The 12,079-nt window shown below is 48.7% G+C and overlaps 1 protein-coding gene across 1 annotated transcript in view; it reads left to right on the forward strand.

Annotated features, from left to right (window-relative positions):
- Positions 1–5,696, forward strand: part of CBL (Cbl proto-oncogene) — a 56,528-nt gene extending 50,832 nt beyond the window's left edge. The window contains exons 12-16 of the mRNA XM_056860721.1: positions 805–899; positions 1,499–1,654; positions 2,805–2,908; positions 3,259–3,441; positions 5,174–5,696. Coding sequence (XP_056716699.1) covers positions 805–899; positions 1,499–1,654; positions 2,805–2,908; positions 3,259–3,441; positions 5,174–5,457 — 822 coding nt within the window. The 3' untranslated portion in view covers positions 5,458–5,696. The remainder of the gene's footprint in view (positions 1–804; positions 900–1,498; positions 1,655–2,804; positions 2,909–3,258; positions 3,442–5,173) is intronic.
- Positions 5,697–12,079: the final 6,383 nt, after the last annotated feature.

The following is a 12,079-nucleotide window of genomic DNA, read 5'->3' on the forward strand; positions in this document are numbered from 1 at the left end:
GGGTGGCAAGCAGCTTTGGAAGCCCCCTTTGGAAGGAGATGCCTGTTGGAACCATGTGGAGATACCCCCCGCCCCATTCCTATGTCTGCTGTACTCAGTAACACATGAAGAACATATGAAGCAGCCTTATACTGAATCATACCCTTGGTCCATCAAAGTCAGTATTGTCTACTCATAACAGCAGCAGATCTCCAGGGTCTCAAGTAGAGGTCTTTCACATCACATCACCCTTTTATCTGGAGATGTCAGAGGTTGAACCTGGGACCTTCTGCATGCCAAGCAGATGCTCTACCACTGAGCTACTGCCCCTTCCCAAACAGTTTGTAGTGGCATTGCTGTTGGTACCATTTTAACTGCTGTGCTAGGCAGTATCTGGGATTCAGTGAAGTGTCTTCATGGCAGGTTTGCTTACAAATTGTTAACATGTTTTAAGAGCTTTAACTCTGTCTTTAACAGTTACGTAGGCAGCCTCCCCCACCCCCACCCCCCGTCCAGCTTCCTCTGCTTTATACCTTGCAGTGGCTCATATATGTCATCCAAGAGCCTCCTTGAACTCTTCCCCCCCCCAGTCCATATTGGTTGGGGTGTCTTTTTCACTGTACAATAGCTGGTTCAAGGGTGCCAGACAAATAGGCCTGATGGCAAGCATTTGTCTTGCTGTCACGTAGTGGTTTCTTGGAGCAGCTAACAGGTGCTGTCTAGGAACAACCTCTTACAGGAGGGAGATAAGCAAGGTCTTAGTGAGGATGTCTTTTGATCAAACCTCCTGCCAGTGGTGGCATTTGACATGGCGTTTTCTTGCAGGCTCAACCCAGTGGGCTGCCGGCTGGCTCGGACAGTGAGCATTCTAAAATAAAGCCCTCCTCTTCTGCCAATGCCATCTATTCCCTTGCTGTAAGGTATGTTTTCCAGGGGAGGCTTTTGACAGAAATGTCTCAGAATTACAATTAAGCCATCAGGTTGGTTTATATAGTCAGTGGTTGGTGGCTGATCTTTTTTTTCCTCATGTGTTTCATCATTTTACGTGCTGACTTCTGCAGTTCAGACCTGCATTTTTTCTGAACTGCAGAAGCCAAAATAATGGAAAAGTGCACTGCTGGCTTTGTATTGTTTTCTTGTCTCTATCTTGATAACAGTTTTTGTCATTTAAAATGTGGTGGTTTTTTCCCCCTTTGGAGATATATTTTATGCAAGACGATTCACCGAAAGAACTGAGAATCTCTCCATGTGTCAGTTGTAAACAATCAGGCAGATCTTCAGACACAGCGAGGGAGAATTCTGCTAAGAGGAAGCTGTCTCCTCTTTGCGGGTGGGGAAATTGGCTGATTGGGGCTGTTGTTTTGTAATGCCGGAAGAAGCCTTGCCATTAGCACAGTACAGCATTATGGGGGATTTGATTTCTGACTATGGATGTCAGGCCAGTGGCTCATTGGGTACCGTTTTGACTTCACGAAGCTCTGTCTTTGTGAACACTCTCCAATCTGCTCCATCCCGGCAGGCCGTTGGCTGTGTCAAAGCTGCCCCCCGGAGAGCACACGGAGAACGATGAAGACACCGAATACATGTCGCCGTCCTCCCTGCCCCTTGTGCCGCCTGGCTGCGCCGTACCAAAGCAGGAGGCCAAATTGCCTTTGGAGGTGGCTCCGAGTTCACGGTGAGGGGACCTATTCAAGAGAGCGCGTTGGCTCCGTGTTAGGCTCGCCTGCCAGGGATTAACTTGCTTGCTTGCTCCTTTCCAAGGCTGTTAAGCGGGCTCTAATGCTCAGACCCAAAGCCCCACCCAGTTTGCATTCGTATGAACGTGCCATTGAAGACTTCTAAAGCCCCGCCTCCAGAACCCAGGGAGGAGCCTTGTGAAGGTCTTGCTCCTTGCCCAAAAGATGACTCCTTGACAGCAACACTGGCGTGCTTCAGATCCTTTAGATCCTTCTTGATATTGCAAAATCGGCCAGATATGACTCTTACCGAGTCGGTTGCCCGTGCTGAATGTTCGGGATCCAGAGCCCTGAAATGCGACGCTGTGCGTGGAAGCAACCAGAGCTATTCATGCTGGAGAGAATCATTCCAAAGATTACTCCGGTGGAGCAGCCTGCCAGCTCTCCAGTGAGGCACTGTGGCCTTTCAAAAGGAATGAAGCAAAATCTTTTTTAAGAAATATTTATTAAGAGAAAATAAGAATATAACAATAAAACAGAAATATAACATTATAACAATATAACATTACAAATTCTTGAAAATAAACTAAAACCATGCTGCTAATATAACTAAATATTCTTACCAGTGAACTAAGCAATACACTATCTATTTATCTAAAATTTGATGATTATTACATCACTCCCTCGCTGCGATTTAAACATTGGAGTGTTTTTTCCATCCTTGAGATTGTTACATTCCAGCAAACGTCCAGTTCTTCCATATTTTTGTCATTATGATATGTCAACTTAATTAAAGCATAGGTTTCTTTAACCTTATCAAGCCAATTATTTAAATCAGGGAATTTCATGCTTTTCTAAGATCTTGCAAGATTTGTTCTAGCAAGAATGCAGCAAAATCTTTTCATGGTGAATTCTCCCCCACCACCACCCAGGTGTGAAACTGGGGTTTGGAGTTAGGGGTGGTTGACAGTGTTCTGTTAGACAGCTATAGAGCTTTGTGAGCAATGCACGGGATGAAAAGAGCCCCCTTTCATGATGCACCTACATCCCTGCACTTTGTGATGCAGGCCTGAGTACCGTACATCTTGCTTGCCCTGCTGCAGGAGGCAGCCAAGTTACTGAAGCAAATGTCCTTTATGCTTTGTGCAGAGTGTTGGAGTGTGACCAGGAACTGGATGGGTGTACCTATGAAGCCATGTTCAACATACACTCCCAGGCAGTGCCTTCTGGCTCTGAGACTGCCAGCGTTCCTGGTGAGTTTCCTGAAGCAGATTTGGTGTCACCAAGAGGGGAAAAAAATTGTTTTCTTCCAAGCTCTTTTCCCCATGGAAGTTCTCATGACTGCGAACTGAAAAACCAAGGTGCTGATAAAAGGAAACTTTTTTTAAAAATGTATGTGTTTGCATGTGATTCCCACCAGCTCAGCGATATTTTGAAAGCCTTTCCTTGCCTGCTGTTCATTGCTCCGATCCTTTCTGTGCCGCTTCCTCTCCTTCGGGGATTTGAGTGTTCCCCCTTCGAGTCGTTTCCCCTGTGAATGTGTTTTCAGGAAGCGGGGTTGAAGTTAATGGTGTGTGGCTTTTGTCTTTGTTCTTGTTTCAAGAGGGGGGAGACCCAGCAGGCGCCAACGCAAGCAACGGCCCCGAGGAGTCGGAGAACGAAGAAGACGGCTATGACGTGCCCAGGCCGCCCATCCCCTTGACTCTGGCGCGTCGTACACTGTCTGATATTTCCAACGCAGCCTCCGCCTTCAATCGCGTGTCTCTGGATGCAGAGGTTCTGGCAGGTACTTAATCTTGGCCCTTGTCGCTCTGCACGGGGGCGGGTGATAATCCTGAAAGGCAGAAGAGAAAAAGGGAGGTGGATGAGGAGAGGCTGAGGGTGCCTGGCTACATAAGTTTGTGTGTTTGTTACAAAAGGACAAAATCTGTTCACCTTTGAGACAAGGGGACAGAGATCAGCGGGTATCCGCTTCAGGTGCCAAAGAGAACTCCAGTTTTAGGAAACATTTCCAGTCTGCAGGATCCAGTTGCATAATGGGAAGGACTGCCAAGAGAGACTGTGGGATCTGTTTTCTTGGATCCTTCTTGCTGGGGTTCATTGACAGCCTCTGAACTCTCAGCTGGGCTTGGCCCACAAACGCGTGCCCCTCACTTCACAACTGCAGCATCAGTGTTGACTCGCTTGTGCGAATGAGCCAGCCTCCGGCACAGTGTTTGTTTTTATGTGAGTCTGCGTTCACATGCAGCTGATGGAGGCGCACGTGTGGACAAGCTCTCTGCTCCTTTTTTGAATGGCTTCCTGGCCTGTGTAGGGCAGGCCTGTGCCTTCTCGTTGCCTGAGCTGTTCTCAACATTTAGCCGGTCATGTTTGGTTTGGATTGGGGCAAACCTGCGAGCCCCACCTTCTAATCCACAAGAGGACAGATTCAAAAGCAGAAGGGAGAAAGCGAACTAGCAGCGATGAGAAGAGAACTGAATGGGAAGGTGCTCGTTCCTCCCTTTGACTCATGAACACAGGAAGCTGCCGGACAGTGAGTCAGGCCCTTGCTCCGTCAAGGTCGGTCTTATCAGCTCTGACGCCCTGGCTGTCCAGGATCTTGGGCAAAGGTCTTTCACAGCATCTCCTGCCTAATCCTTTTCAACTGGACATACCAGGGACTGACCATACCAGTTACTAGTAAAAATGGATACTACTCATGATCCATCCTATTCTCTCCAGGATCGGAGGAGCATGCCCATTATATTAGGTGCTGTGGAACACAGGCAGGATGGTGCTGCTGCAGTTGTCTTGTTTGTGGGCTCCCTAGAGGTCCCTGGTTGGCCACTGTGTGAATAGACTGCTGGACTTGATGGGCCTTGGTCTGATCCAGCATGGCCTTTCCTATGTTCTTATGACCAAAAGACCTGCATGTGAATCAGAGGCTTTCCTGCTGAACCACAGTCCCTCTCCAGAATCAGAGCTCTTGTCTTAATGGAGGCCGTTTTGGCACCATGTTCACGAGCCAGAGCTCTAGAATGTTCCAGAACTTATTTCTGCATAGGCGCAGAACCCATACATGGGACTGCACGGAGTCCATGGAGAAGGACAGATCCGGAGCCCTTTGTGTTCCTCAGTGAGAGGAGTAACCTTGAAGTTAGGGGAGGGGCTGTGGCTCAGCTTGTAGAGCATCTGCCTGGCATGCAGAAGGTTCCAGGTTCAATCCTTGGCATCTCCAGTTAAAGGGACTAGGCAAGTAGGTGATGTAAAAGACCTCAGCCTGAGACCCTGGAGAGCTGCTGCCAGTCTGAGCAGACAATACTGACTTTGATAAACCAAGGGTCTGAATCAGTATAAGGCAGCTCTATGTGTTCATGTGAAGTTGGAAGTCTTAATAGAAATGTGTGCAAACCCCAGGCTTAAATTAATGTATTCTGGGTCAGGGAGCAGTAAACATGGCTCTCTCTTGTGCCCTTGTCCTCTCTCTGTCTCTCCCTCCCTGCTGTTCCTGTTAATCACATTGGTTCTTTCTCCTTCAGGTTTCTCAGAGAGCTCCCAGGTGCCAGAGAGGCCGCCGAAGCCCTTGCCGCGGAGGATAAACTCCGAGCGGAAAGCAGGCAGCTGCCTGCAGGGGGCCGTGGCGGGGCCCGTTGCTGCAGCCCCCCCTCAGCTTTCCGGCGAGATTGAGAACCTCATGAGCCAAGGCTACTCCTATCAGGACATCCAGAAAGCGCTGCTCATCGCCCATAACAATATTGACATGGCCAAAAATATCCTCCGGGAATTCGTCTCCATTTCCTCCCCTGCCCACGTGGCCACATAGCACACCCCCAGCCCCACCTGGGACACTCCTGTGCATCGACCCACCTGGGTGGTCTCTGCCCAGCTTATAACTAGAGGAGGTAACGGCTCCTTGAGGGACTTCCTGCGAAGTCCTGCCTGCCTCTACAGGGAATCGGTCGTCAGGGTTTTATCCGATTCCAGGTTTCAAAGCAAGCGGAATGCAAGGGAGCAGATAGGTATGTCTTCTACAGTCTGTGTGTCTTTTGGAGTTGTTGTCCTCCCCCCCCCCCCCCGCCACACACACACACTCCTGTTTTCTAGTTTGAGAGGAGAGGGTGTGTTTACGGAAGGTTTCTCTGTCCCAGTGCTGGTGGGCCAGAGGTCAAATGTCGTGTTTTGTGCTGTGAATTCCAAGCAGATGTCAGTGTGTCGAGGGACATCTCTAGGCTGCGTGTGACGTGTCCTCCCCTCCCCCCACCCCTCTGTGGCTCACGGTACTCGATTTGGGCCTTTTCACTATTGTGTTTTTCGGCTCAGGCTTTGCAGAGCATCTGCTGCTGGGTGCAGTTTCTCAGCCAAGGGAGAGGTTTCAGCCGTTTCCTCCTGCTTGGATGTCCTTTCCCCCTTGTCTAAGGTCAGCTGTTATCCACTGCCTTCTTGCTCTTAGTTGGGCCTCTGCTCCAGGTCCTTTGGTCAGCTGTGCCTTCCACCCTCCTGGGATTGGAGGCCTTGGAGAGGCTGAACCCTCCGGCCTGTGTCGGGGTTCTTCTTTCTTGAGAACCGGGCGCTGCTGAGCGCTTGAGTGTTCCCTGCTTTCAGCGCATAGACTGTGGCAGAACTCAGCAACCCCGCCATCGGGGCTCTTTGACGCGGTGCATCGCCTTAGCTGCATTGAGAAGCCTCGTGGCCTTCTGACCTTTTTGAGAGCGTTCGGAGGAAGGAAGGAAGCCTGGTCCCGCTGAGGAAGTAGGTAAGTGCGTTCGTTGTCCACGGAAGTCCTAGGCAGGCTTAGCAGTCATCCTGCACCTTCCTGTGGGGCTTTTGTGTCTTATGACAAAAGCTCCCCCCCTTGTAGCAACCCCAAAAAGTTTGGCTCCTTTGCTAGACAACAGTTCCGAAGAACTATGAAATGATTGCAAAAATTGCTTTTTCGAAAGTGCCGGTTTGAACTCTGCCCTTGTTGATGTGTGACGTGTACTAGGCTCAGAGCAGGTTTTGCGGCGTCTGAGGCGGCAGCGCATTTGAGACGTGGCAGCCCCTGTCTAGTGGAGAGACAGAGCTTCCTGCAGTCAAAGGATACTGCCCACTTTTTTCATCTTCTTACAGGCGGCCTTTAAATAGCCTCCGCTGATGTAGTGTCAACCGCAAGAGTCTTGAAATATTTCTGCATGTTTGGTTTTCCCTGCATTTGCCGGTCCCAGCAGCATCGGCTCGTGGGATCCAGAGGACCACACAAATCTTTTCCACAAAGAGAAGGGGTAGTGGTGTTAAGAGAGAGGCTTAGCTTATGTAGAATGTGTTCCTTACTAAATCTGCAGCCTACAGGCGTTTGTCTGGATCTGGACAGGAAATAACAGAGTGGAATGCAAGAGGAGTTCTGTATGGGGTCGGGGGGGGGGCAGTCGGCCATGTTGCTTTTCAGTGCCAGCTGACGTGATCCAAAGACGGCAAGAGAAGTCGCCGTCTGTGATGCCAGTCACAGTCTGTGATGCCCTGCGACAGAGCCGTTCATGAGATGCTGTCAACCCTCGCCCAGCCAGGAGGGGTTTTGCCCCTGCGTCCCACTCCACATACCAGAAGTTTGTGGGTCAAGTGTTGTAGCATGTATTTCTGATGGACCTTTTCTGCACGTGTCCTTTATTGTCCACTTCTGGTGTCTTAAATTTACATGAGGAGGTTTTTTTTATTTTCAAAGTGGCTTTCTCTTTGAACCAAGTGAATGTCTTTGTTTGCAAGCACAACGGAGGCGGAGCAAAACGCTGAGGTGTGTTTTAGGGTTGTCAGCCCCAGGTTGGGAAATACGTGGTGATTCTGGGAGTGGAGCCTGAGGGCGGGGTTTGGGGAGGGGAGGGACTTCAGCGGGGCATAATGCCATAGAGTCCACCCTCCAAAGTAGTCGTTTTCTCCAGATGAACTGATCTCTGTCGCCTGATCTCTGGATCAGCTGTAATAGCGGGAGCTCTCCGGCCACCACCTGGAAGTTGGCAACCCTAGTTGCCAGCCACCAGGCAGTGGCTGGAGATCTCCCAGAATTATAACTTGTCTCCAAGCAACAGATCAGTTCCCCTGGAGAACTTTGGAGAGTGGAGTCTATGCCATTATACCCCGTGGAAGTCCCTCCCTGCCCCAAACCCCACCCTCCTAAGGCTCCAGCCCCAAAGTCCCAAGGTATTCCCCAGCCTGGAGCTGGCAACCCCAGGTGTGTTTCCTGCTGCTTTTTAAAAGTTTTTGACTCTTCACCCTTCTGCCCAATGCCTCTTAAGCTAAAAAAAAGGGCAATTTGTTTTTATGTAAAGCCAAATGTTTAGTGCCTTTCGATGGGGGAATGCTCTTATTTCCAGGGAGAGGAGATGGGCTGAAATGTCACCAGGCCAAAGCTGCAGAGCTGCCACGAGGGAACAGGGAATGCTTGCCCCAGATAATAGGGTGGTGTCTCCCAGTTCAGCCAGACTATATTTGTCCTGCCATAGCCCTGCGTGGCTTGCTACCCTGAACTTGGCTTGAGGGCAGCGCATCCCTGAGACGAGTTTTCCTTGCTCAGTTGTCCCTCCTTTCAGTTTCCCTTTCCAGAAGGAACACGAACAAAATATAAATGTGGTAAAGGGCAAAGCAGCCATGTTGCCGGGCGCAACCTGGATCTCTCTACAGTGCCACGCTTCCTGCTGTCTCACGGACCCCGGCCTGCCCTGCCAGCAACGTAGGGCCGATGCTCAATCTACCGGGAGCGCCTCTTGCGCAGTGTGCAGCTGCACGGCTCCCAGAGGGGGAGCATAAGGAGCTTTGTGTGGGTTTTGCCCTCCTGTATCCAGCACCCGCTCAGTACGCATCTGTTCTCTCTTGGCACATGAAGCCTCCCCACATCCCGACCTTTGGGGAATCAGGGTGTCACTTCTGCGTTTCACCTGTCTGGTAGCCTGTGTTGGGGTAGAGCTGCTTCCTGCCAAGGGCCATTTTAGCCAGCTAAAGGGGGGAGGGGAGAAGCCGCTGTTTGTGTGGCTAAAACTGCAAAGGAGGAAGAAAGCTGAAATGCCACGTTGGAAATCGCCTCCTGTGGGTGGTTGAGCGGGTCAAAGGGGAGCTTTGTTTGCCCTGAAAGTTGAGAACCGATTTTTAATATCAGTGTTAAAAAAAAAATTCAGATTTTCAGTGACTTATTTTAAAAGTTATAATGTCATTAATATAAAAAAATATATTAGCAGTATTTAATCCTTTGAGACCTGTAAAGAATAAGGACAGAAGGTAAATATTCTTACGGAGTAGCTGAGCTTTAAGGTTCATTTGGTCTAAGAAGTCCTCATTTTTGTTCTGCAAATGCATTGTTAATGTTTTAGAGGTTATACTAATGTTATTTATTTTTTATTTTCCATTCTTGTAAGCTGCCCGACTGAAGAGCTCGGAGGGGAGGGGGAGAGGGTTTTGGGTGTTCCATGTGTGTCAGTAAAAGAAAATCAGAAACAAAGTTTTATTTTTAAATAAATTTCTTTGTTGTAGCATATTGGCCATGTTGTGTCAATTGGAGCTCCAGAGAAGGGGGATGTTTTGTCCCAGTAGGATGCGGTTTCAGCCAAGGTGTGTTTGAGGTTCGCGGTGGCCAGTATATGCCTTTCCAGCATGGTGTAGTGGTTAAGAGCGGTGGTTTGGAGCGGTGGACTCTGATCTGGAGAACCGGGTTTGATTCCCCACTCCTCCACATGAGCGTCGGAGGCTAATCTGGTGAACTGGATTTGTTTCCCCACTCCGACACATGAAGCCAGCTGGGTGACCTTGGGCTAGTCACAGCTCTCTCAGCCCCACCTACCTCTCAGGGTGTCTGTTGTGGGGAGGGGAAGGTGATTGTAAGCCCGCTTGGTTCTTCCTTAAGTGGTAGAGAAAGTTGGCATATAAAAACTAATTCTTCTTCCTCCTTTACAAGTCACAGTCTCTGGATCTAAGCTTTATTAAGATGTACGCACTGACACACCATACTGTCCCAGAGCACACAGAGAAGTGAGGCGTGAAGTTCACCATTCTTGAGAACATAATCTCAGTTTTCTTTCTTCAGTTATCTCTGCTTTGGAGAGGCAAAGATCAGGTCTTTCTATATGTTTGGCACTGTCTGGGAGCTCAGCAAGGCTTCTAGTGCCTGGAAGTGGTGCTTTGCGAGCTACAGCATTGTCCTTCAGCATTGTCTTCCCTGGACTAGTCCTCATTCTGTGAAGCCCTGACCTGTATGGCCCAGGCTAGCCTGATCTTGAAAGCTACGCAGGGTTGGTTTTGGTTACTACTTGGATGGGAGACTACCAAGGAAGCCTGAGGTTGATATGCAGAGGCAGGCAATGGCAAACTGCCTTAGTTCATCTTTCCTTTGAAAACCCTACAGGGTTTTCATAAGTCAACTGTGATTTGGCAGCGTTTTCCACCACCACCACCACCAGTCTTCTAAATGAAGTTTGGGGCCGGGGGTTGTTTGTTTTTAAGAGGAACATTTCTTTTAAAAAAGTACAAAACAGTGCCTCATTTACAATTAAATGGTGGGCAATTAAATGGTGGGCAGCCAAAGATGGACTGGTCTTCTGAACAGGTACATTGTCAGGCAAGATGGCGGGACACACCCACGTAAACTTTTCCCCTCAACGCTACATTAACAAAGGCTAATAAAGGTTAGTTGGGCTGGGGATTTTCCCACCCTCACCAGGCCCTGAACTGTTGGTGTGGGGAGAGCCTTGCCGATAAATAAACCTAGGAAATAAAACGATTTGTCACAAAAACACTCCCTCCCGGCCTAAAGTACAGAGGAAGCTTAACACAAAAGTGTGGAACAATTCTAATGTCTGTGGCGCGTGTTGTGTAGTGTGGCTTAACGAATAAAAGCCGTCCCCCCGCGGTGGCTGGTTCTTCCCCCTTTTGTGGGCGCCACAGAAAAAAGCCAGGGCCTGAAGACCTTTTAAACTTTATTTTCATATACATATATAACATATATAAAAAACCCTGCAACTCAGACACTCTTAAATTTACACACACATCAACAAAAATATATATATAACAAAAGCTTTTTTTGTTTGATAACTTTCGAGCTTACAGGTAAAAGTACAACACTCCCTTCTCTCCCTGGGATTTTTGGTGGGTTGTTTTGTGTGTTAATGAACTTGCTTGTCAATTGGAACAGTACAGGAAACATTGCCTAAAGCACAATCTGCAATTCTTGCAAGGTTTTTTGTTTTGTTTTTTGCACTAGAGGCTACTCCATTGGGGAATTAGAAAAGCAACCTCTACGAAAGTTGACAGGTGCTCTAACTCTGCTTTTGTCTCAGTCCGTTTAAAACTGAAACGGGTGCAAGAGGGGAGAAGAGAAGGAGAGAGGTTTTGGAGCCAGGATAGAAGGGGGACCTAATGCTTCTGGCAAAGCATTATTACGGAGACTGTGTTTGTGACACCGGTTGTGTTCAAGTGCCATCTTCTTTCAAGCTTTCCTCGTGACATCTGCCTGAGTTGTTGAAAAAGGTGGGAAATTCAAGAGAGAGAAAAAACTAGTAGAGATCTCTACTTCTGTTTGGCATCCATTTCAGTGCCTCGTTTTCTGCCACCATGAAGAAAGGTTTTCCAAAGTCTTAACAAGGCTTTTCAGAAGTGAGTCTGGCATTACTTATTTGGAGGGGGGTGGGGGAAACACAGCAAGTACGGATGGAGTTTGGGGGCAAAAAGGAAAAATAAAACATGCCGATGAACAGTTTTGTACAAAAGGGAGACCGTGTTGCTATCATAACTGCTGCAGTGCAGGAAAAGACCCTTTCATGTGCTTGCCTAACCCTACGTACGTTTACCCAGAAATAAGTCCTCCTGCCTTCACCGGGGCCTTACTCCGAAGTAGAGGGATGCAGGGATTGCAGTTTCACACAACCAGCTTAGGCGAGTGCCTTTTCAATCACACCTTTAGCCATGCCCCTCGCCTGCAAAAACGAAGTGCGTGGAGTGAAAGCTGCTAAATTCCCACAACCCAGGGTGAAAACTGAGCCTCTTCCTTGCCGTGATCTCATTCTGTGCCTTTATCTGAAGTTCTCTCCCTTAGGATTAAGCTTCAACAGTTGGGACGGTAAATTCCAATTATAATCAGAGATATGCCTGGCCGGGCTGGGCAAGAATTTAGCTTTTAAGGATCTGTTTCAGAAATAAAAGCAACCTGATGTCACACCATGAAACATTTTTAGAGCGTATTTCCCAATGCTCCAGCTCTTTTAAAAATCTTTTTAAAGGCCCTTTTTAAATCTTTTTTTTTGGGGGGGGGGAAGGGTCTGCAAGGAAGCCCTGCCTGCTTGGACTGATCTGGCCATGCAGTCAGGACCCTTCCGGTTGCTCAGCGCTCCTCCTCATAGAGTCACCTCACGCCCTGGCGGTGCTGAATCTGGAGGGCTCTGGCGACTCATAAGCAGGGGGGCAAGAAGCAGTAAAGGACACAAGAAGTCGTC

This window comes from Euleptes europaea, chromosome 14, assembly GCF_029931775.1.
Source record: "Euleptes europaea isolate rEulEur1 chromosome 14, rEulEur1.hap1, whole genome shotgun sequence".
Taxonomy (NCBI): Eukaryota; Metazoa; Chordata; class Lepidosauria; order Squamata; family Sphaerodactylidae; genus Euleptes; species Euleptes europaea.